Source organism: Myotis nattereri, assembly GCF_964212035.1.
Source record: "Myotis nattereri genome assembly, chromosome: 1".
In the NCBI taxonomy this organism is placed as follows: Eukaryota; Metazoa; Chordata; class Mammalia; order Chiroptera; family Vespertilionidae; genus Myotis; species Myotis nattereri.
In genome coordinates this window covers 63510867-63534308 of record NC_138075.1, presented here as the reverse complement: position 1 = coordinate 63534308, position 23442 = coordinate 63510867, and the positions used below count along the sequence as shown (strand labels likewise).

The following is a 23442-nucleotide window of genomic DNA, read 5'->3' as shown; positions in this document are numbered from 1 at the left end:
ATACGCAGAAGTGAAAGACTTTTATACGCAGAAGAAAGCAGGAAAAAGGAATTTATACTGGCAAAGAAGTGAGTTGATTATTGCAAAGTTACTTTCCTTAGGGGATGGGAGAAGTCTGTCAGGCAGATTACATAACTCGTGCTGATCAAGTGATTCCTGGTTGACTGATTTAAAATTCCATTTCTGGGAGAGCTGAACTGTAATTCAGTCTCTGTTTGGTGACATGGAATTTAACACAACTGACTCCATTGTGGGCCTTTTTTGTTTTTTTTTTTTAATTTTGAGTAATTTTTTATTTTTCAACTAGAGGCCCAGTGAATGGATTCGTGCACTGGTGGGGTCCATGGCCTGGGCTGAGGGGATTGGGCCAAAACTGGCTCTCTGACATCCCCTCAAGGGTCCCTGATTGTGAGAGGGCACAGGCCAGGCCGAGGTACCCCACCGGTGCACGAATCCATGACCCGGCCTCTAGTATGCATATAAGATCTTTGGTTAATTTCTTCCTGCCCTCTCCTCTCCCTTGTTCCCTCTGAGATTCATCAGTTTGTTCCATGTTTCCATGACTGTGGTTTCTGCTCTTGTGTTGAGTGTCTGCCCCCTGGTGGTCAGTGCACATCATAGCTACCGGTGGGCCGGTCGGTCAGCTGGTCGCTTAGGCTTTTATATAAATACTAGGGGCCCGGTGCACGAAATTCGTGCACTGGGTGTGTGTGTGGGGGGGGGGGCGGGGGGGGAGTGTCCCTCAGCCCAGCCTGCCCCCTCTCACATGCTGGGAGCCCTCAGGCGTTGACCCCCAACACCCTCCAATCACAGGATCGGCCCCTTGCCCAGGCCTGACGCCTCTGACAGAGGAGTTGACCCTCATCACCCTCCGATCACCAATCACCGGATCAGCCCCTTGACCAGGCCTGAGGCCTCCGGCAGAGGTGTCAGGCCTGGGCAGGGGACCCCCAGCTCCCCGCGGTTGCAGGCTCCGCCCCTGCCCAGGCCTAACGCCTCTGGCCTAGGCGTCCAGCCCAGGCAGCGGGGACCCGCAGCTGCAGCGGCCCCGCGATCGTGGGCTTCGCTTTAGGCCCAGGCAAGGGACCCCTAGCTCCTGGGACTGCCAGCTTCGACCGTGCCAGCTCCCATCACTGGCTCCACCCCTACTTCCTGCTATCACTGGCCAGGGTGGAAAAGGCACCTGATTCTCCGCCTTTGCCCTGCCCCCCAGCTCTTAGCTCTTAGCTCCCCCCTGGGTTTCCGATCACTGTCAGTGGCAGGGGGCTTCTTCCTGCTTTCCCTTTTGCCTCCCTGCATTGTGCCTACATATGCAAATTAACCGCCATCTTGTTGGCAGTTAACTGCCAATCTTAGTTGGCAGTTAATCTTGTTGGCAGTTAACTGCCAATCTTAGTTGGCAGTTAATTTGCATATAGCCCTGATTAGCCAATGAAAAGGGTAGCGTCGTACGCCAATTACCATTTTTCTCTTTTATTAGTGTAGACTAGAGGCCCGGTGCACAAAATTCGTGCACGCAGGTGGGTCCCTCAGCCCAGACTGAGCCCTACTGCAGTCCAGGAGCCCTTGGGGGATGTCTAACTGATGGCTTAGGCCCGCTCCTTGGAAGTGGGCCTAAGCTGGCAGTCAGGCATCCTTAGTGCTGCCACTGCCCCAGAGGCTCAGGGCTTCTGGCTGAGTGGTGCTCTCCCTGTGGGAGCACACTGACCACCAAGGGTAGCTCCTGCATTGAGCTTCTGCCCCCTGGTGGTCAGTGAGCATCATAGCAACCAATCATTCCACCGTTCAGTCAATTTGCATTTTAGCCTTTTAATATATATATGTGTATATATATTACAGCTGACATACAATATTATATTAGTTTCAGGTGTATAACATAATAATAGACATTTATATAACTTAAAAAGTGATCACCCCAATAAATATAGTACCCATCAGACACCAGACATTGTTATTACAATATTGTTGATATATTCCTTGTCTGTACTTTATATCCCTGTGACTGTTTTAAAACTACCAGTTTGTACTCCTTAACCCATTCCCCTTATTCCTTCCCATTTTTCTTCCATTCACTTACCCCCCGCCTATCTGGCAACTGTCAAAATGTTCTCTATGAATTTTTTAATTATTATTTTTAGATTCCATATATAAGGGAAATCATATGGCATTTGTTTTTCTTTGACTTAAATTACTCAGCATATCCATGTTTTTGCAGATGGTAAGATTTTCTTCTTTTTTAAATGGCTGTGTCATATTCCTGGGATTGTTGTCTTGTTTTTAACAGCTATTAATAAAAATTAATGCTTTTAAATATGCTAATTCATCTAGTAAATTAAATGAACAGTTTAGAAAAAATACTTTAAGATGAAGGTAAGTTAATTATTAATTTTAAAGACAGAGCACTTTGATTAAATAATTGAAAAGATGTTGACAAGAAATTTATAGGAAGGCCAAAGACTAGGGTAATAATTTTAAAATGATTTGATCCACTGGAATTTTTAAATTGAAAACGAAATTAGAGACTCTGAGCTCTGTAACTATTGGCCTCATCATGTAACAAAGAAACTGAATTTTTATATTTCTCTCTTATCAGCTGGCTTGGAGAATCTTTGAAAATTATTCATATTTAGCAACAGAAACACTTCAAAGAGAATAGTTTAAGTAAAAAATAAGGACTTTTTAGAAAGCTAATTCATGTACTACTTTTAGCAATTCTGAGTGAAGCATGATTAAAATAACTAAGTAGTTTAAATAAATTCATCCTAAAAGGGAAGCTGAAGACTGGAATAATTTATGCTGCATATTCTATATAATAAAAGGCTAATATGCAAATCGACTGAACAGTGGAATGACTGGTCACTATGACACGCACTGACCACCAGGGGGCAGATGCTCAACGCAGGAGCTGCCCCCTGGTAGTCAGTGCGCTTCCACAAGGAGAGTGCCATTTAGCCAGAAGCCAGGCTCATGGCTGGTGAGCGCAGTGGCGGTGGCAGGAGCCTCTCCCACCTCCATAGTAGCACTAAGGATGTTTCAGGGAGCAGGCCTAAGCCATCAGTCAGACATCCCCTGAGGGCTCCCGGACTGTGAGAGGGTGCAGGCTGGACTGAGGAACACCCTCCCCTCCCCAGTGCACAAATTTCATGCACTGAGCCTTTTAGTCAAATAAATCCCACTTTCTGCATCACATAGAAAGTGAATAAAGCAATAATGGTGCCCTTTTTGATATCTACACAGTAATGTAAACAAATTAATTTTGTAAAAACCCTGAAGTTATGGTTTAAGGCTTTTAGAACCACGATAAACATATGAAAAGAAGAATTTTAAAATGTAAAATCCTTCAAGCAACTCGACACCAAAAAACACAATAATTGAATTTTAAAATGGGCTGAGGACCTGAATAGATACTTTTCCAAAAAGAACACACAGATGGCCAACAGACATATGAAAAGATGCTCAATGTCACTAATCATTGGGAGATATGCAAATTAAAACCACAATGAGATTATCACCTCATACTTGTCAGAATGGCTACCATCAATATATTAACAAACATCAAGTATTGACAAGGATGTGGAGAAAAGGGAACCCTCGTGCACTGCTGATGGGAATTCAGATTGGTGCAGCCACTGTGGGAAGCAGTATGGAGTTTCCTCTACAAATTAAAAATGGAACTGTCTTATGACCCAGAGATTCCACTTATGGGAATATATCCAAAGAAACCAGAAACACTGATTTAAAAGAATATATACACCCCTATGTTCATTGGTTTTGTCCTGTGCACTGACCGGTTCAATTCCCAGCCAAGGTACATGCCCAGGTTGCAGGTTTGATCCCTTGTCTGGGTGCATATGAGAGGCAACCGATCAATGTTTCTCTCTCACAACAATGTTTCTCTCTCTTTCTTCTTCCTTCCTCTCTCTCTAAAATAATAAAAAACAAAAAACAACTGTAGGATAGGAATATACTTTCCTCTACCTTTTAAGATTCTGTTGGCTGTTGTAATAATTGGCATGAGACAGATTAACAGGAAAAAAATAACCAACTTTAATGACATGTATACATATGGGGATGTGATATACATGAGAGGTTCAGGGACCGAAAGGGAAATGAGGCATTTTCAAGCTAAGGGTGCAATAAGGCACCTGGGAGTCTTCAGAAGGGAGGAAGAGTCATTTTCAGGATGACAGGAAGAGCTAATGATTGGTAATTAGAAGTTTGCTCTGTCCTATAGAGTAGTCATAAAAAGCTATTTCTGGTGATAACTCTTATTGTGGGCAACACATCTCATTTAAATTCTTTAAGGAGAGGTAAAAGTTTTTCATGAACCCTCATCTCAATTGCTTTCAGCTCAAAAATAATTCACATACCAAAGTGCCTGTTCTGAACCCCTTCAAACATCAGTGAGGTTGGTGAATACATGAAATCAAGGCACTAATAACAGAAATAATGTTTCTTCTGGTACATAGTAAGGACTTGGGGACTGTTATTGTTTGCAATGGTTCCTCACAGCTTATAAACCTTCTTCAAATGTTCTATCGAGTGTTTGATTCTCACAAGAACTATGTCAAGTGATGGGTCTGGTTTTATGTCTTTTTTTACCAATGGAAAAAACAGCGGCTCAGAGAGAGTAAGGGGCTCAACTAAAATCTCGTAACTGATACAGTTGACATCTGTTGCTTTGGTTGGGACAATTTCCTTCCTCCTTTTGGTAACAGGACTCTGATTTTCCTTTAAGAAACTGCCCTGTGGTTTTATGTAACTCCTAGCAGGACTGTCAGTCAAGAGACCCTGCCTCCCTGTGTTAACATGTGACCCACACTGGCTCATGAGAACTCTCTACATCCCCTGGATGCAGAGACTGGTATACCGGTGGCTATGTGATCCAAATATTTTGAGTTATTTTTATTGATTGATTTTTCACTTGTGGACATTTTATGAACTTCCCTCCATGTGGCTTCAAGCTACCAGGACACAGGCCCTCCCAACACCCTTAATCCTCTCCTCAGCTCTTCTGCTGAAGAACTTGGCCTTCTCGATGTCTGGCTGCTTTGGGAGCTTTCCCTTCCCCAGAACTTTGTAGTAGCCTGATTGCACCACATCAATGATAGGAGCAGCTCCAGTCTTGTTTTGGCAGCATTTACCTGTGTCTGTTCACTGACCAAGGTCCGCAGTTTATCAAGGTTGACAGTTGGGCAAAAGCTCTGGTTCCTCTTTAAGTGGTAATGTCTTATCCCAACCTTCCCAAAGTAACCTGGGTGATATTTGTCGAAGTTGATTCTGTGATGATGCAGGCCACCAGCATTACCGTGGCCTTCCGGGTGCTTCCTGTGCTTGTCGATGGGACCGTGGCCGTGGCTCACGTGGCCCGAAGTTTCCGAGTCTTCCTCAGTCTGGATGCATGTTGGTGGCCAAGATGCAAAAGTGAGTTTTCATTTTTAAAGAGAGATAAATTAATTCTAGGAGTGAGTTGCCCTCACTTGAGAGATATAAGGAACATGAAACTTTGGAGATATTTTCCAGAGAGAACTGCTACAGTAAAGCTAATAAAGGGGAATTCCTAGTGGCGGGAGCACGAGAGAGAGAGAGAAGAGAAGAGAAGAGAAGAGAAGAGAAGAGAAGAGAGAAGGGAGAGAGGTGGAGAAAGTGGTGGGCCGGTGCTCTAACCACTGAGCAACGCTGGCCAGGGCAAGACATTCTGATTTTATTTGAGGAAACAGATATAGCTATGCCTGAAGTCGGCCAGATCAACTCTTGAATTTTCAAGTTCAGTGAGTCAGTAAATTCCTTGTTTTGTTTAAGTAGGTTTGGACTTCTTTACTTGTCACCAAAACATTCCTAACTAGTAAATGTCTTAGCTATTATTGAAACATGTCTTTTGACATCAAATACTTGGCTATTTCCACTGCTGCAACCTTCAGAAAGATGCCCGTACATATAAATGTCAAAACTTTGTGGGAGATTAGAGAACCTTCCCTCTTTCCATTAACACACACTATTTTAGGTTCCCTTCAAGTTTTCACTTTAAAAATTCTGTCAAGAGAATGAGAAGACAAGCCACAGACTTGAAGAAAATATTTTCAAAAGACATACCTGATAAAGGGCTGTTATCCAAAATATGCAAAAAACTCTTTAAAGGTCAAGAATAAAACAAACAGCTTGATTAAAAAATGGACAAAGGATCTGAACAGACACTTCACCAAAGAAGATGTATGGATGACAAATAAGCATATAAAAAGATATTCTATATGTCACTAGGAAATATAGATTAAAGAAACAATGAGTTACCACTACATCCCTATTAGAAGGCCAAAATCCAGAATATTGACACCAACAAATGGTTGGAGCAACAGAAAACCTCATTAATTGAAAATATTTATTGGGAACCTATTATGGGTTTTCTGTAAATAAGTTTCTGTTTGGAGTTTGCAATATAATAAAGTCAAGGGAAATAACTGACTAATACAAGAATGGATTAAGTCCTAAATAGCAGGAGGGTGCTTTGTATTGAGAAAAGGTTATTACTGTAACTTATGAAAGTTGAATGGGAGGTAGAATTGTGAATGATTTTAAATTCAAGGTATTATTTAGGCTGAGGCTTGAAAGATGAGTAGGTCAGTGGATAGAACATCCTAGGCCAGTGATGGCGAACCTATGACACACGTGTCAGAGGTGACACGTGAACTCACTTTTTGGGTTGATTTTTGTTAAATGGCATTTAAATATATAAAATAAGTATCAAAAATATAAATCTTTGTCTTACTATGGTTGCAAATATCAAAAAATTTCTATATGTGACACGGCACCAGAGTTAAGTTAGGGTTTTTCAAAATGCTGACACACTGAGCTCAAAAGGTTCACTATCACTGCCCTAGGCATAAGCATGAGCAAGAGCATTGCAGACATTCCATGCTTGAAGGGAACAAAGGATGGTTGAAGGGGGTAGTGCATTACCTTCCTATTGTCATGATAAAAAATTACTACAAACTTAAAGCAATACAAATTTATTATCTTAGTAGAGGCTCGGTGCATGAAAATTTGTGCACCGGAGGGGTCCCTCAGCCCGGCCTGTGCCCTCTCGCAGTCCTGGTGCCCTCAGGGGATGTCTGACTGATGGCTTAGGCCCGCTCTCCACAGGGAGGCCGATCAGAGGATGGTGCCAGCTGGTGAGCGGCTAGCCCTGCCCCCCGCCGCCATCACCGGTGGTCTCCCTCTGGGGAGTCCCCCTCTTTCTTCCCCCATCACCCCTCTGCCCCCATTGCCATCCCCTCCCTCTGCCCGCTGGCACGAGCCTTGGCTGGCCTGGTGCTGCCTGCTCACTGGCCCTGCCCCATGCCGAATGGTCATCTGCCGTTTGATCAATTTGCATATTACACTTTTATTACATAGGACTAGAAGCTTGGTGCACGATATTCATGCACTGGGGGGGGAGGGGATCCCTCAGCCCAACCTATGCCCGCTTGCAGTCCGAGACCCCCCATGGATCGGGCCTAAGCTGGCAGGTGGACACCCCTCTCGCAGTCCAGTACCCATTGCTCCTTACTGCCTGCCTGCTAACTGTTCCTTACCACTCAGCTCACTGCTCCTTAGCGCTGCCGCGGAGGCAGGAGGCACTCACCAGCTGTGAGCCCAACTTCTGGTTGAGCAGTGCTTCCTCTGTGGTAGCACACTGACCACCAGGGGCAGCTCTTGCATTGAGCGTCTGCCCCCTGGTGGTCAGTGCGCATCATAGCAACCAGTCATTCTGGTCGTTCCGCCATAACAGTCGCTTAGGCTTTTATTATATAGACTAGGGGCCCGGTGCACGAAATTCGTGCACTGTGTGTGTGTGTGTGTGTGTGGGGGGGGGGGAGTGTCCCTCAGCCCAGCCTGCCCCCTCTCACATACTGGGAGCCCTCAGGCGTTGACCCCCATCACCCTCCGATCGCCTGATCGGCCCCTTGCCCAGGCCTGACGCCTCCGCCAGAGGTGTCAGGCTTGGACAGGGGACCCCCATCTCCCCCCGATCACTGGCTCTGGCCCCCGCCCAGGCCTGAGGCCTCTGGCCCAGGAATCATGCCTGGGCAGGGGACCCCCATCTCCCTCTGATCGCTTGCTCCACCCCCCGCCCAAGCCTGACGCCTCTGACCCAGGCTTCAGGCCTGGGCAAGGGACCATCATATCCCCCCAATCCCCGGCTCCGCCCCCCACCCAGGCCTGATGCCTCGGCCAGAGGAGTTGACCCTCATCACCCTCCGATCACCAATCACTGGATCGGCCCCTTGACCAGGCCTGAGGCCTCCGGCAGAGGTGTCAGGCCTGGGCAGGGGACCCCCAGCTCCCCGCGGTTGCAGGCTCCACCCCTGCCCAGGCTTAATGCCTCTGGCCTAGGTGTCCGGCCCGGGCAGCGGGGACCTGCAGTGGCAGCGGGGACCCGCAGTGGCAGCGGGGACCCACAGTGGCAGCGGGGGGCGCCGCGATCGTGGGCTTCGCTTTAGGCCCAGGCAAGGGACCCCTAGCTCCTGGGACTGCCAGCTTCGACCTTGCCCAGCTCCCATCGCAGGCTCCACCCCTACTTCCTGCTATCACTGGCCAGGGCGGCAAAGGCGCCTGATTCTCTGATCATGGCTGGGGGGCAGGGCAAAGGCAGCCCCAGGGCCGCCTTTGCCCTGCCCCCCAGCTCTTAGCTCCCCCCTGGGTTTCCGATCACTGTCAGTGGCAGGGGGCTTCTTCCTGCTTTCCCTTTCGCCTCCCTGCATTGTGCCTACATATGCAAATTAGCCACCATCTTGTTGGCAGTTAACTGCCAATCTTAGTTGGCAGTTAATTTGCATATAGCCCTGATTAGCCAATGAAAACGGTATCGCCGTACGCCAATTACCATTTTTCTCTTTTATTAGTGTAGATAGTTCTGTAGGTTTGAAGTTCAACACAGGTTACATTGGGATAAAGTTAAAGTGTCAGCAGGGTTCTAGAGGTTCTAGGGGTAAACCCATTTCCTTGTATCTTCCAGCTTCTAGAGATGTCCACAATCCTGGCAGGTGGCCCCCTTCATCTCTTCAAAGCCACCAATGTTGCAACTCTCTATCTTTCAAAGTTGTAGCTCCCTTCTGCCTCTCCTCTTCTGCCTCCCATTTCCAGTGCTGAAGACCCTTGTGACTGATTATACTGGGCCACTCAATAATCCAGGATAACCTACTTTATGTATGATCAAGTGACTAGCAACCTTAGTTACCCGTTTTGGTGAAATTTAACATAGTAACAGGTTCTGGGGATTAAGAATGGGGACATCTTGGGGTGAGGTCATTATTCTGCTTATTACAGGTAAGGAATAGCTACCCTTGAGAGGGAGGCCAAAAGAAGGGGTGTGAATGCGCTGATAAGGGCAGTGGGGTTGCAGGTGCAAGTTTCTGAGGTTTGACATTACATATATGAGAGGAAGGGAGAGGGAGAGATAGAAACAGCAGTGATGAGAGTGAATCATTGATTGGCTGCCCCCTGCATGCCCTCTTCTCTCTCTCCATCTCAGTGAGTGCAGTTTTTAGTCATATGACTTAATTTGTTCAGTAGATGCTGCAACCCAGGCCTTAAATCAGCGGTTCTCAACCTTCTGGCCCTTTAAATACAGTTCCTCATGTTGTGACCCAACCATACAATTATTTTCGTTGCTACTTCATAACTGTAATGTTGCTACTGTTATGAATCGTAAATATCTGATATGCAGGATGGTCTTAGGCGACCCCTGTGAAAGGGTCGTTCGACCGCCAAAGGGGTCGAGACCCACAGGTTGAGAACCGCTAGTCATTCACCTACAATCCGCAGGGGGAGACGGGAATCCTGGCCAATGCCCCAGTCAGCAAGGCTGAAGCTATGGTTCAAATCGCGGGGAAGGCACGCAGTCCTTGTACTTAAGATGTTACCTTAACAGACACAAAATTGAAGAACTGTGCAGGGTCTCGGCGAAGTAAGCCCGACTGTCCGCCCAGTTCTACAGAACCCATCCGCGAGCCCCTGGGAGCAGCCCTCTTCTCATTCCCCCCCCCCCCCGCCCCCTCGCTATCCCCGCCCCCCCTGGCCCCCCCCTCCCCCCCGCCGTCCTCGCCCCATTGGTCGCACGGCGGCAAGCCCGCGACGCACACTTTTTTTGACACCGCGCCCTCGACCCGCCTGCGACGTCAGAGCGGAGTCCCCGGAGCGACGAGGGTGGGGGTGATGGAGGCGGAACGTCCTGGGGGGCGGGGGCGGAACCCCGGTTACGTGCCCGGAGCCCGCCGTCTTCCGCTTCCGGTACTTCCGGGGGCGACCGCTGGATCCGTCCGGCTGGGTGCGGGACGCGCTTGGTCCCTCTCTCTGTATCGGTCCGTCTACATTACCGCCCCTGCCCTGTTCCCAGCGGGAGGGACATGAGTGTCCCTGAGCCGCCGCTGTCGGCCGGGGTCCTGCCTGGGCCGCCCGCCGGCCTGGGAGCCGGGGAGCGGACGCCGGGTAGGTGCTGCAGGCCGGGCGGGCTTCGGGGCGGAGTGCCTGGGTCTCCGGGTCGCTCCGGGAGGGAGCGGCTTTTGGCGTCTGCGGCCCTTGCGGCGCGGAAGTGGGCACCGCACTGGCCCGCGACCTGCGGAATGGGGGGGGGGGGGGGGGCGGGATCCGCAGGGGGAAGTGGGGTTTTTGGGGTGGAGTTGGAAGCGGTGGATAGTGAAGTCATTCTGCGTTTCTGTGACTCCAGCTCATTGTTAGCTCTTTGTTACGCGCTATTGGCTGAGAGTGAACTTGTCAAGATGATCGCTTTGTAATGTAGAAACCTGAGTTACCCGAGCTCTGCCTTGCTTGTTGACATTGCTGCTTCCCTATTCCTCCAGCGGTTCCCAGAGCGATTTAAGCCCCACTGTCCTAAGGCATCCACTGATTGTAATGGGTTGACTTGCTGTGCATCCAGAATGGTACTATTTCTGTGCCGTCCTTGGGAGGATTGAGAAAGTGGTCACTCAGAGCCGCGTCGTGTTCTGTGGTTCAGATAAGGGGCCCTGAAGGAGAAAGGCTGCAGGATTGGGATGTACCTTCTCCTTTATCTCTTGTTCCAGAAATATAGGGGTTACCCCAAAATAGGGCTGGCGCAGTCCTTTCTCCGGCATGCTTTTCCTCAGTGATCTCCCTCTCTCCCCACCTTCACAAGCTGCTTCTATAAATTTGACTTCCCTGTCTATGTGCAGTGTGGGTCCCTCTCAGCTCGCTTTTTCATCTGCTTGATGGATACTTTGACATGGTTCTTTTGCACTAATCTCACTGCATGTCCATAAATAAAAGGAGATCTCTGGTCCTATTAATGGTGCCAAGTGACTCTCACTTGAAGCTTTGATATTACCCTGGACTCTTTCCTCTCACTTGCCTCCAACTTCTGTTTAATCTAGGGGGTTCTACTATACACTTTCCAATTCCTCTTTGTATTTTCACCCTTACGGGTTGTAATGCCAATCTCCCTCTACGCCGGAAGGGCTCTGCTCCAGTCTCTTACTCTCCCACCCTCTCTCTCCCACTGCTTTCACATCAGTGCTCCAAGATAAAGCTCCAAGCATGACATTTCCTTGCTTGGAAGCCTTAAGTGGCTCCTACTTATTAAAATAAAGAGCCAAACCCATTAGCCTGGCACTCAAGGGTCCTCCTAGACTGGCCATGTGGTTCATACAGCTCTCTACTCTTATGTCCCATGCTCCAACTACCTTCTCTATTCAGAACAATTCTGTATTCCTACATTTCCTCATGCTGCTTTCTTTTCCCATATTGTATTCCTTTCAATCCTGTCTTCATACCTTCTTACCCATTTGGAAATAATAGCTCTCAGATAGTTGGCAGGAGTGTAAATTGTTACCATCTCTTAGGAGGCAATTTTGCAATGCCTATTAAAAAATGCATAAACCTTTGGTCCCAACAGTCTATTTCTAAGAATTTATTCTACAAAAACAGTGACAAGGATATGGAAAGACAAGGGAGAAAGCTTACTGCAACATTGTTTGAAATAGCAAAAAGTGAAAATAACCTAAGTACTCATCCAGAGGTGTCTTAGTTTACTCGGGCTGCCGTAACAAAGTACCATAGGCTGGGTGGCTTAAATAACAGACATTCTTCACAGATATGGAGGCTGGGAAGTCCAAGATCTAGGTGCTGGCAGATTAGGTTCCTGATGAGGACCATCTTCTGATCTTCACATGGTCAAGGGAGAGAATTCTGGTTCTCTTTTCTTTTAAGGACAAGAACCTCATCATGGGGGCCCCACCTTCATGACCTCATTTAAACTTCCGAAAGGTCCCCTCACCACATACCATTGCATGGAGGTTAGGGCTTCAACATGAATTTTTGGCGGGGACACACACCTTCAGTCCAAAACAATAGGGAGATGGTTAAACTATGTTAGAATTCTATTAACATAAAAAGAATGTAGTAGATCTGTATATGTTAATTTAAAAGGATATGTAACATATATATTTAAGAGAATAGTTGTAAAAAATACAACTAATATTTCATTTGTGATAAAAACAGGATTTTTGCATGGGTATGCAAAGACAGTTTCTTGAAGACTATGTAAGAACTCCAGAATGATCCTAAAGGCATGAGAAAGAGTATTTTTACTTTTCATCTTTGTGTTTTAAATTTTTATAAGAGTAACATTTTAAAAAAAGGAAAAGAAATGAAAATTTCATCCATTCTTCAAGCTTCAGCACAAATGCCCATACCCCCTTTAGGAATTGTTCCCAGACTTCTCAGTGAAACTGAATTCCCCTCTGAGTTTCTGTTTCTCTAATGGCACTTCTCACATTCTATGGTTCCCTGTTTTGAACCCTTTCACAGAAGGAGGCTTTCCTAATTTATTGTTATATTCAGAAACTAGTACATGATATAGACATGCAGCAAATGTTTCTTATGTGCATAGAATAAGAACCCTTTCTTTTTCTTTAATTTCCCACAATAAAACACCTCGAACTTAGTAACTAAATGTATGTAAAGACATGAAAACTTGGACATTTCCAATAATTAACTAGAAGATTAGGGCAGGGTAAGAAGGCTCTATGAATTAAAATGTATACTATAGACAGGTGGGGCAAAAGTAGGTTTACAATTGTTCGGATGTAAAATAATACAATAATTAATAAATAATAATACAAGAATAAACTGTTTCATTTACTCACACCTATAAACTTGCTTTTGTCCCACCCTGTATATTGTAAGGCAGGTGTGTTAGTTATCATTCCTTAAAGTTGAAATGTCCTTATTTGGGTGTTTTTGTTTATCTATAATACTTACATTTTCTATATTTTCTTTTACCTATTGATTGATTTTTAGAGACAGGAAGAAAAGGGTGAAACATTGATTTATTGTTCCACTTATTTATGCGTTCATTGGTGGATTCTTGTATGTGCCTTTAATAGGGATCAAACCCACAACGTTGTCATATCAGGATGACACTTTAACCAACTGAGCTACCTGGCCAGGGCTATATTTTCTTAGAGTTGCTCTTGTTTGCACTATAATTGAAATCAAGCCTCAAGCAATGACATGGATTCTCAGATATACTTATATATACTTATTCACTTCCCATTTGATGGTACATCAGTGACAATATCTGTAAGTGCTCCACTTTCCCCATCATATATATAGTATGTAAATCCTCACCCGAGGGTATTTTTGCCATTGATTTTTAGAGAGTGTAAGGGAGGGAGGGGAAGAGAGAGAGCGAGAGAGACAGACAGACATTGATGTGAGAGAGACACATCGATTGGTTGCCTCCTGCACCCCCCACTAGGGTGGAGATCAAACCTGCAACCAGATGTGTGCCCTTGACCAGGAATCGAACCTGCGATCCTTTTGGTGTTCGGACTGCATGGACTGACACTCTAACTATTGAACAACACTGGCCAGGGCTCCCCGTTATATTTTTATTTCATTTGTGGAGTACTTCAGTTTTTAATTAGATCTTACCTGTTTGAATATTGCTTTTCAACTTTGAGAATTCCAAACTTTGTTCATGTGTTTTTCAGGATCAGAATAAAAACCATACTATTTTATTTTGATCTCTAAAAGCTTATTTTGAATATGACAGCATGTTGTATTCCTCAATCTTGCCCAAATTTAAGTCTGTGATAAAAATTATTCTTGGAAATTGGTTATAAGCAATGTATTATAATAAATGTATTGTATATAATGATCTAATTTGAAGTTTCTGATTATTACCAGGTTATGATTAAAGAGAGATGTTTTAGAGTTTAATATTAGTTTCAAAATGCTTGTAGAGTACAATTTTAATAATGTGATCATCTCATTTTTTTCGCCTTCTAAATCAGTGATTCTAAAATCTTACAAACCAATCATCAAACACTTTAGAAATTGTCTTGTAATTTTCCTGGTAGTAGTAGTGATTGATGGGTATTCATTTTAGACATTTTCGAATGCCTGGTACAATGCTTGCACCCCTTTCGTTCAAAGGAAAAGTATGAGGTATCATGTCTAGATTTACACAAAAGACATTGTACATTATTTTCTACAGTAAATTAAGATGTTGATCTCAAGAGAGGAGAAATTCTTAGAAAATTTCTCTCCTCCTAACAAATGACAAAACAGCCCCCCTTTTGCATGTAAATAATATCTCAACTATAGACAAAATAAATGTTGAACCATCTTTTCACTTCCATAAAAATGAAAAAATGTTTTTTAGGAATTGAGTTTAAAAATATATATAATTTCTGCCTGCTTTAGAAAAGAAGAATTTCTTGCTTTCATTCAGTGATTGTTTCCCACTTTTAGGCCTCAGATTCCTTTCACAATCCATTGAAAACTATAAATCCTCAGTTATGAAAAATACGTAAACATACAGAATTTTGCACATATTAATATTCTTTTAATCTAGACTTTACATTATACTAGTAGCTTAAAAACATGTTTTGAGTGTTCATAATCCTTTTTTTAGAGGACACTCAGAAGGTAAAAGTTAAAATAAGAGAAAAGGATACCTGTACTACCTCATATATGTGTGCTGAACTCCACCGCCAGCCTCCTTCCCTGCCTACCTGCTACTCTCTCATTTCTGTGTCAACTTAAAAGCTTCCTAAATTTGATTTTTGCTTGGGGACAGGTTTAAGTGACACTTCTCCAGATGAAGGGTTAATAGAGGACTTGACTGTGGAAGACAAAGCTGTGGAGCAACTGGCAGAAGGATTGCTTTCTCACTACCTGCCAGATCTGCAGAGATCAAAACAAGCCCTGCAGGAACTCACGTGAGCTAACAAAAGCCAGAGGTGCACTCATTTCCCCTCTGGTAGAGTCATTTACTGTATTAAGGTGTATTATTTTGTAACGTGTTATTCAATTGGGCATTTCTATATCTTTAGTGATAACAGATGGGAGTAGAGGAGTTCATAGTAATCTAAATATAAAAAGTGAAATGAATACTTCTAGGGCAGTGATGGCAAACCTATGACAACGCGTGTCAGAGGTGACACGTGAACTCATTTTTTTGGTTGATTTTTCTTTGTTAATGGCATTTAAATATATAAAATAAATATCAAAAATATAAGTCTTTGTTTTACTATGGTTGCAAATATCAAAAAATTTCTATATGTGACACGGCACCAGAGTTAAGTTAGGGTTTTCCAAAATGCTGACACGCCGAGCTCAAAAGGTTCGCCATCACTGTTCTAGGGTGTTTGGCTCCTAAGAAGTACCCCGAAATTTTATCTAGACTTTGATTAGCTTTTGGTGTTTTACCAGTATTTTATGAAAGCCTTGCCTATTGGGAATGTTGCAGGATGGGCATATACCTGTTTCTGAGTAGAATTACAAAATTGCTTCCATAAGAGTCACATTTGTATTCAATTGCTGGCTCATGAGTTGCCAGAAATCCTTAGGTATCTTTTAAAAAGAATATATATTTAATTGATTTCAGAGAGGATGGGAGAGGGAGAGAGAGAGCTAGAAACATCAATGATGAGAGAGAATCATTGATTGTCTGCCTCCTGCATGCCCCCTACTTGGGAATGGAGCCTGCAACCCGGTCATGTGCCCTTGACTGAATCAAACCTGGGACCCTTCAGTCTGCAGGCCGATGCTCTGTCCACTGAGCCAAAGCAGCTAGGGCCTAAAGTATCTTTTTTTTAATTTTTTATATTCTTTTTATTACTTAAAAAAATATTTATTGTTGAAAGTATTACAGATGTCCCCATTGTTCCCCTTCACCTGGTTCCTGCCCCACCCCAGGCCTTCACCACCCTATTGTCTGTATTCTTAGGTAATGCATATCTATACTAATAATAGAGGAATATGCAAATTGTCCAGGACACCGTCACAGTAAAAGTAATGACCAAACAGCAGGCTGCATGGGGTGACCTGGCCAGCAGGAGTGGTTAGTGAGGGACGACCAAACGACTGAACAGCAGGCTGCATGGGGCGACCAGGCTGGCAGTGGGGTTAGTGAGGGATGACCAAACGACTGAACAGTGGCTGTGTGGGGCCATCAGGCTGGGAGTGGGGGGCAGTTAGGGGTGACCAGGCTGGTGGGGGGGGGCAGTTAGGGGCGATCAGGCAGGCAGGCAGGCAGGTGAGCAGTTAGGAGCCAGTGGTCCCAGATTGTGAGAGGGATGTCCTTCTAGGAGTCCCAGATTGGAGAGGGTGCAGGCTGGGCTCAGGGGACCCACCCCCTGTGCATGAATTTTGTGTACCGGGCCTCTAGTATGCATATAAGTTCTTTGGTTAATCTCTTCCCACCTCTACCCCCGCCTTCCCTCTGAGATTTATCAGTCTGTTCCATGTTTCCATGCCTATGGTTCTGTTTTATTCATCAGTTTATTTTGTTCATTAGCTTCCTTGTTCATTTATTTTGATTTTTAGATTAAATTGTTGATAGATATGTATTTATTGCCATTTTATTGTTCATATTTCTTTTCTAATTCTTCCTTTTCCTCCTCTTCCTTCTCTTTCCCCTCTTCCTCCTTCTCGTCCTCCTCCTCCTCCTCCTCCTCCTCCTCCTCCTCCGCTTCTTCCCCCTTCCTCATCTTCCTTCTCTTTTCTTCCTGCTCCTCCTCCTCTTCATCTTTTTCTTCTTGCTGGGATTTAAATTTGGATTGCATTGAATCTATAGATCAAGTTGGGAGGAATTGATACTTAATATTGAGACTTTTAAAAACAATTTGATTTGAGAGAGAGACAAACATTGATTTGTTGTTCCACTTATTTATGCATTCATTGGTTGGTGCTTGTGTGTGCCCTGACCGGGGATTGATCCTGCAGTCTTGGCGCATCAGGACAGTGCTCCAACCGAGCTACCTGGTCAGGGCCTTAATATTGAGGCTTTTATTCCATGTACTTGGAATATTTCTCCATTGTTTATATCTTTTTGAAAATTTCTTTCTTAATTATGTTAGTAATTTGTATATTTCTTTCTTTCTCATCTGTGTATCTTTTATTTTCTTTCCTTTTTGTATTGCCTTAGCTAGGACTTCCAGTGTCACATAGACTAGTAGTGAGAATGGACACTTTTCTTTGCTCCTGATCTTAGGGGGAAAACAACTAGTTTCTCGCCACAAGTGTGATGTTGGTTATAGGTTTTTTAGACATTCTTTAACAAGTTGAGGCAGTTCCTCTCCCTAGTTTGTTGAGAGTGTTTTTAATCATGTATGGTGTTGGACTTAAATACTTTTTCTGCATCAACTGATAGGACCATATGATTTTTTTCTTTAGCTTTCTTCTTTTCAAATATTGAACCAGCTTTGCATACTTAGAATAAATTGTACTTGGTTGTGGTGTATAATACTTTTTAAAAAATATATTTTTATTGATTTAGAGAGAGAGGAAGGTAGAGAGAGAAAGAAACATCAATGTGAGAGAGAATCATTGTTTGGTTGCCTCCCATATACACCCTGACCAGGGATCAAACCCACAACTTGGATATGTGCCCTGACCTGAAATAGAAGTAAAACTGGACAACCAATGAGTCTGGGCTGGCTGTCACTACTGTAGCCAATTCAGCAGAGACAGGGTTGAATCACATATGAGCCTTTATTCTAATACTGCCGGCAGTATGGGAGAGCAGCAGGTCAGCCACAAAAATCTGATCTCCAATCCCCCATAAACCAGCTGCTTATATTGGGTTGGACAAATGTGACATAGGGAAGTAGGGATTACAGGGCTGGGGAAGTAGGCAATGCAGGCTGGGGTGGGGCTCCATTTGGCTAACAAGATTGTTAATCTTTCCATATTAAATAGTTCTTGAATGAGAATCGATATTTCAAGGTTGACTCTCAGGTCCCAGGCATGTACAACTCCTAGCCAGGTTAGGATGTCCTTTTAATAAGAACAAGGCAATCATGGTTAAACAGAGCATGTTTAACATTTCTTATAACTATAGCTAGTGCCCAGTATTCTGTTTTTGCCCCTAACAGAACTAGCAACCCTTTGCTACATGGCATGGTCGCTCAACCAACTGAGCCATACTGGCCAGGACTGGTGTATAATTCTTTTTATACATTGTCAAATTTGATTGCCAATATCTTATTGAGAATTTTTGCATCTATGCTGATGAAATACATTGGTCTGTAGATTTTCTTTTCCTTTGTCTGGGTTTTGATTTTAGGGTAATGTTGGCCTCATAGGAAATGCTCTTTCTACTTCTGTGTTCTGGAAGAGGTTGTAGAAAATGGGCATAATTTCTTCCTTAAATGTTTGTAGGAAGTCACCAGTGAAACTGTCTGGTCCTGGTGCTTTCATTCTGGGAGATTATTACTTATTATTACTTATTAATTCAACCTTTCTAGTAAATATATTGTTGGCAGTTAGACATGAGCAGAGTAGGAACAGTAGGCCAGGTACAGAAGGTCACCACCCTATTTAAGGGTGTGGCTCCCTCTCCCACATCTCACTTCTACCTCTGTGACTTTATAGTGGCCCCACACTATAACAAAGAAACAGAATTTCCGGAGGATGAGGCCCAGAAATCAGGATTTTAAAAAGATTCCCAGGTGATTCCAATGTGCAGCCAAGGTTGAGAACCACTTTACTAGTATATTAGGAAAGTTGGTTTCTCTTTCTCAGTAAAAGGTTTTGAGTCAGAATTTTTATGAGTAACCTTTGAAATTATGTGGTCTGACCTTCTCACTTTATAAATGAAGAAATTTAGACCCAGAGAAATAAACTGAGACCACACAACTGATTATTGGTAGGGGAATCTTGTGACCTTAGTCTTTTTTTCACCTTGCTTCCTATTTATCCCTTTAGACTTATTATCCCTTGATATCCCTGCATTTTTTCCCCCAACTCTAAAAAGTCACTGCTCCTTATTTTATTTGTGGTTTTCTTCCAGTTTTAATATAAATAAAATACCGAGTTTCTTTGGCAAGATAGCATAAAAAACTTTTTTGGGAGAATACAGAGAATTGCCAGAAATAACAAGTAATAATTTTAAATGACTTGGTCATTTTAGTTACTAGAATCGAAATTGAGGCAAGAATAAAAGATACTTTTGGTTATCACAATGTGGCTTTGGAATATTATTTTGAAAAAGATTATGCTGAACCTAATAAGTCTTGGAGAATCAATAAATTTCCAACTTAATATTGGCCTTCAACATTAAACAAGATGAATGTGATTCATTTTAATGAACCAGCACTTACAGTTTGTAATGTTTATTTTGGCCGTGTGTTTCAGACAGAACCAAGTTGTATTATTGGACACACTGGAACAAGAGATTTCAAAATTTAAAGAATGTCATTCTATGTTGGATATTAATGCTTTGGTAAGTATGATTTACTTGACATAGCTTAATGACATCTTTCTTGTTTTAGAAATAGGCTTGTCTTCCCAACTTTGTACATATGTATGTTTGGGATCTTTTCATCTACTTTTTTAAAAGGGTAGAATTTGTCTTTTAATAGGAAACTTTGATTTACTTTATGGAACTTCTGTTGTCTTGAACAGTTATCTTTCAAACGTTGAATTTGTGATAGGAAATAGAACTTACAAAGTCTGGAATAGATCTTTATTTCTATAAAAGAGAACTAAAAATAAGAAACTTTTGGGATACTATTTTTCCCCTTAGGGAAAGTGCACCTCTTTTTATCAATTACCTGGTTTTTAAAATTTGTGCATCCCTTTTTATCAATTAAAATGGTTTTAAAAATTCATATTTTATTTAATTGTATGGCATTTTCATAATGTTATGACAAATTAACGCTAAAACGGACCCTTTGAAGTTCCTTTATGGACCCTTTAAAGCTTTCAATATAAATGACAGTAGTTGAATTCATCAGAAGCTCTATAGCTTTTAGATGAAAGGAACTGATACTCTACTAGTATTTTAAGAAACAAGAATTAACAAAAATAAGGAACTTAGGACTACCTTTCTCTTAGGCATAAACATTACAAATAGCTTGTTTTGCATGATTTTTATGATCTTTCACGCATACCTCAGTAAATGGATTTTTCACTGGACAAATATGGCTTATTAATGTTTTCCTTTTATAACAATCAAAAAGGAAGTCCATCTCCTCTAGCATTAGGCAGAGGCCTGTGGTAGTAAATACAGTTTTCTGCCTGTAGTTCCTGATATCTTGTGAAGGAGGCAGGCAAGGGGCAGAAACTAAGTCTTCCTCTTTTGTAGTTTCTCAGCACCATAGTGGTTCTGATTATCATTTAGGAACTGAAAACTGGAAGGGAGGGAGGGAGGGAGAGAGAGAGAGAGAGAGAGACAGAGAGAGAGAGAGACAGAGAGAGAGAGAGACACTGTAAGCTCTAGAGCTCACCAGACTATGACTTTACGTATAGCTGCATGAAGGTTGCTAGTATCTCTACCGACACTTCTCTCAATCTTGTTACCTGGTTTTCTCTCTTACCTTGCCTGAGAGTGAGGTGCTGTTTTGCTTTTCTGCCATCTCTGGGTGAGATGGGAAATCTACACCTGTGACTCCGTGGGAGGAAAAGTGTCCTTACCGAGGTGGTTCTGCTGGGTCTGGCTTCAGAAGCCCCCGGGGCTCTCCCGACACAGTTTGCCTTTTCCTGATGGGCAGACACTTAAACGGTCCTTTATCCTGGCTTGGTCTCCCTCTTGTAAAGGCAGTAGAGAGTTTTACTTTTCTCAGTAGAAACTGATAGCATTATTGGGGAGTCTTACCGAAATTTTAGGATTATATTGCATGTTTTTAAGGCAAAAATGTATCTGTATACAAAATAAATGCCTATTTTATGGTCAGTAACTTTTTATCAATCTGAACTGAATCAAGTGTTTTCAAAATCCTCCTAATGGCTTAATAAAATTTAAATTTGGACTCAAATTGTGGAAATAATTAAGGCTTTAAAAAATTTGACCAATTTAGGAAGAATGAAGTGTAATGCAGACATTGATTTATTTAACCATTTTGATATTTCAGTCTAATTTGACTTTTCGTTTACTTTTTCATGTTCAGTTCACTGAAGCCAAACACTATCATGCCAAGTTGGTGAATATAAGGAAAGAAATGCTGATGCTTCACGAAAAGACATCGAAGTTAAAAGTGAGTTGGCAGGTTCTTTTATATTCTTTATAAAAGTAGAGGTGTAATTGTCTGTTCTTCAGTATTCATTTCTGACTTCTCATATATCCATATACAATAATATACTTAATTCCTGGTACATTGTTTTCTTTTTTTATTTTAAAACATCCTGTTGAACCCCACTCTGGGCTTTTTTACTTATAGCCGGGCTTGTAGGCTCCTATTCTCTGAATATGCCACTGCAATTCTCATTTAACGGAATAACAATTATTATTCTTTGTTCAAAGAGAACTTAAATTACCCACAATGAATTTATGTTAAATATGAAATTTATTAATATGTATTGATTACCTCAAACGAAAGCACTTTTACTTTTAAACTAGGTCATAATCTATAAACCTTGATTGTTCTCTTGTTTTTTGAATTTTTGATATAGAAAAGAGCGCTTAAACTGCAGCAGAAGAGGCAGAAAGAAGAGTTGGAAAGGGAGCAGCAACGAGAGAAGGAATTTGAAAGAGAAAAGCAGTTAACTGCCAAACCAGCGAAAAGGACATGAAAAGTTGAATGTGTTTGTGTGTTCTTCCCTCCCCTGTCCCACGTGCTTTGCATTTAAGAAGACTTAAGTGCAGACTGAAGTTAAGGTAGTGCCTTATACCATTGTGTCCTGTTTTGAAATCCTTTCCTCAGGAGGGCTGTCTCTATATGTTCATTTTAGCCATTTAAGTGCCCCCCCCCTCACATCCCCCCTCCCCCAAGTAAAAGACAATGTCACTTGGTTGGATATTTATGGGTAATTTTTTAATTTCTGTTTTACTTAATTTTAAAATTCATTATTTTGGCCTTGAATCATTTATGAACTGGAAAATGGTTTGATTGTTTTTTTTAATAGATTTTAAGTGGTTAAAAATGAGTATGAGTGTTTTAGCTTCTTAATAACTGTGGAATTAAGTTTCAGTTTCTTATTTTATGAAATGGCTTGTCTCTTTTGGAATACAATGCTGGTTTTTGGCAGTTGCCTTTTCATTGCTTGGTTACAAAGAAATGCCAGCTGTTTAATCATATATGCTACTGGAAAAGAGGTGATGGTATAAATCTTTGTGAAGAACATGATAGAAAAGTGTATACACAGTAAATAATAGCATCTTAGACATAGGCGAGGGGAGCACAATGCCAGATGGATTCCACTAACCATCGGCTCTATCTGCTTCCTAGCATTGTTGCCACTTAGTTCTTAGGTAGCTTCTGGTTCAGAGTAGATTGTATCTGCCCCTAAAGTTTGGCAGGGGTGGTGGTAGAGCTGTCACACACTCAGATATGCTTAAATATTTATTATACTTAGTAAGAGTTGCCACACACTGAGATGGTTGTCAAGCTGATACGATAGTGAGCTCAACTTTCCAAATGGAAGGTCTAATCACTAGTTCTATCTTCTGATTTGCTGTGTGGCTTTACATGTGGTTACTTTTTTTTTTTTTTTTAATATATTTTATTGATTTTTTACAGAGAGGAAGGGAGAGGAATAGAGAGTTAGAAACACCTGTCAGCGGCCTCCTGCACACTCCCTACTGGGGATGTACCCGCAACCAAGGTACATGCCCTTGACTGGAATCGAACCTGGGACCCTTGAGTCCGAAGGCCTATCCACTGAGCCAAACCCGTTAGGGCTACATGTGGTTACTTTAAAAAAAAAAATGCTTAAAGTAGATTGATAGATACCATCTATCTAGTTTTGTAGATAATGACAAGAATTGTGGAAAATAGCTTCTTCACAAAAGAGGCAGCATGATACCATTAGCATTTTCTAGATATCATCCCCCCAATATTATAAGTAGAAACTTATGTGAGGGAAATGTGAAGTTTCATTGTTTTTAAAATCGAGAGTTTATTATTTACGGCTTTAGTATTCTTTAATGTCCAGCTGGTCTCCCGTTTTGTAAATAGAGACTGTACAGAATCTGTAAAG

General features: G+C 42.6%; 2 protein-coding genes and 1 pseudogene across 3 annotated transcripts in view; 2 read left to right on the top strand and 1 right to left on the bottom strand.

Annotated features, from left to right (window-relative positions):
• Window positions 1–4959: 4959 nt before the first annotated feature.
• Window positions 4960–9980, bottom strand: LOC308519084 (large ribosomal subunit protein uL15-like; annotated as a pseudogene). Its single transcript has 3 exons — window positions 9900–9980; window positions 6094–6104; window positions 4960–5393 (listed from the first exon to the last, which is right to left on the bottom strand). The product of its transcript is annotated as a large ribosomal subunit protein uL15-like (transcript).
• Window positions 9981–10162: 182 nt separating this feature from the next.
• Window positions 10163–22381, top strand: BLOC1S6 (biogenesis of lysosomal organelles complex 1 subunit 6). The gene is made up of 5 exons (XM_081096066.1): window positions 10163–10464; window positions 15098–15239; window positions 19660–19747; window positions 21414–21500; window positions 21916–22381. Exons 1-5 carry the CDS (start codon window positions 10383–10385, stop codon window positions 22033–22035), a joined length of 519 nt encoding a protein of 172 aa, XP_080952192.1. The 5' UTR covers window positions 10163–10382; the 3' UTR covers window positions 22036–22381.
• SQOR (sulfide quinone oxidoreductase) overlaps window positions 21972–23442 on the top strand; it is a 57133-nt gene continuing 55662 nt past the window's right edge. Inside the window, exon 1 of the mRNA XM_081096046.1 lies at window positions 21972–22120. Coding sequence (XP_080952172.1) covers window positions 22044–22120 — 77 coding nt within the window. The 5' untranslated portion in view covers window positions 21972–22043. The remainder of the gene's footprint in view (window positions 22121–23442) is intronic.

Excerpts from the sequence above, each read along its gene's own strand:
- BLOC1S6 (XM_081096066.1), top strand. The coding sequence starts at position 10,383 with ATGAGTGTCCCTGAGCCGCCGCTGTCGGCCGGGGTCCTGCCTGGGCCG. Across the intron at positions 10,465-15,097 it reads AGCCGGGGAGCGGACGCCGG|GTTTAAGTGACACTTCTCCA; the intron begins GTAGGTGCTGCA and ends GCTTGGGGACAG. Across the intron at positions 21,501-21,915 it reads AAAAGACATCGAAGTTAAAA|AAAAGAGCGCTTAAACTGCA; the intron begins GTGAGTTGGCAG and ends TTTTTGATATAG.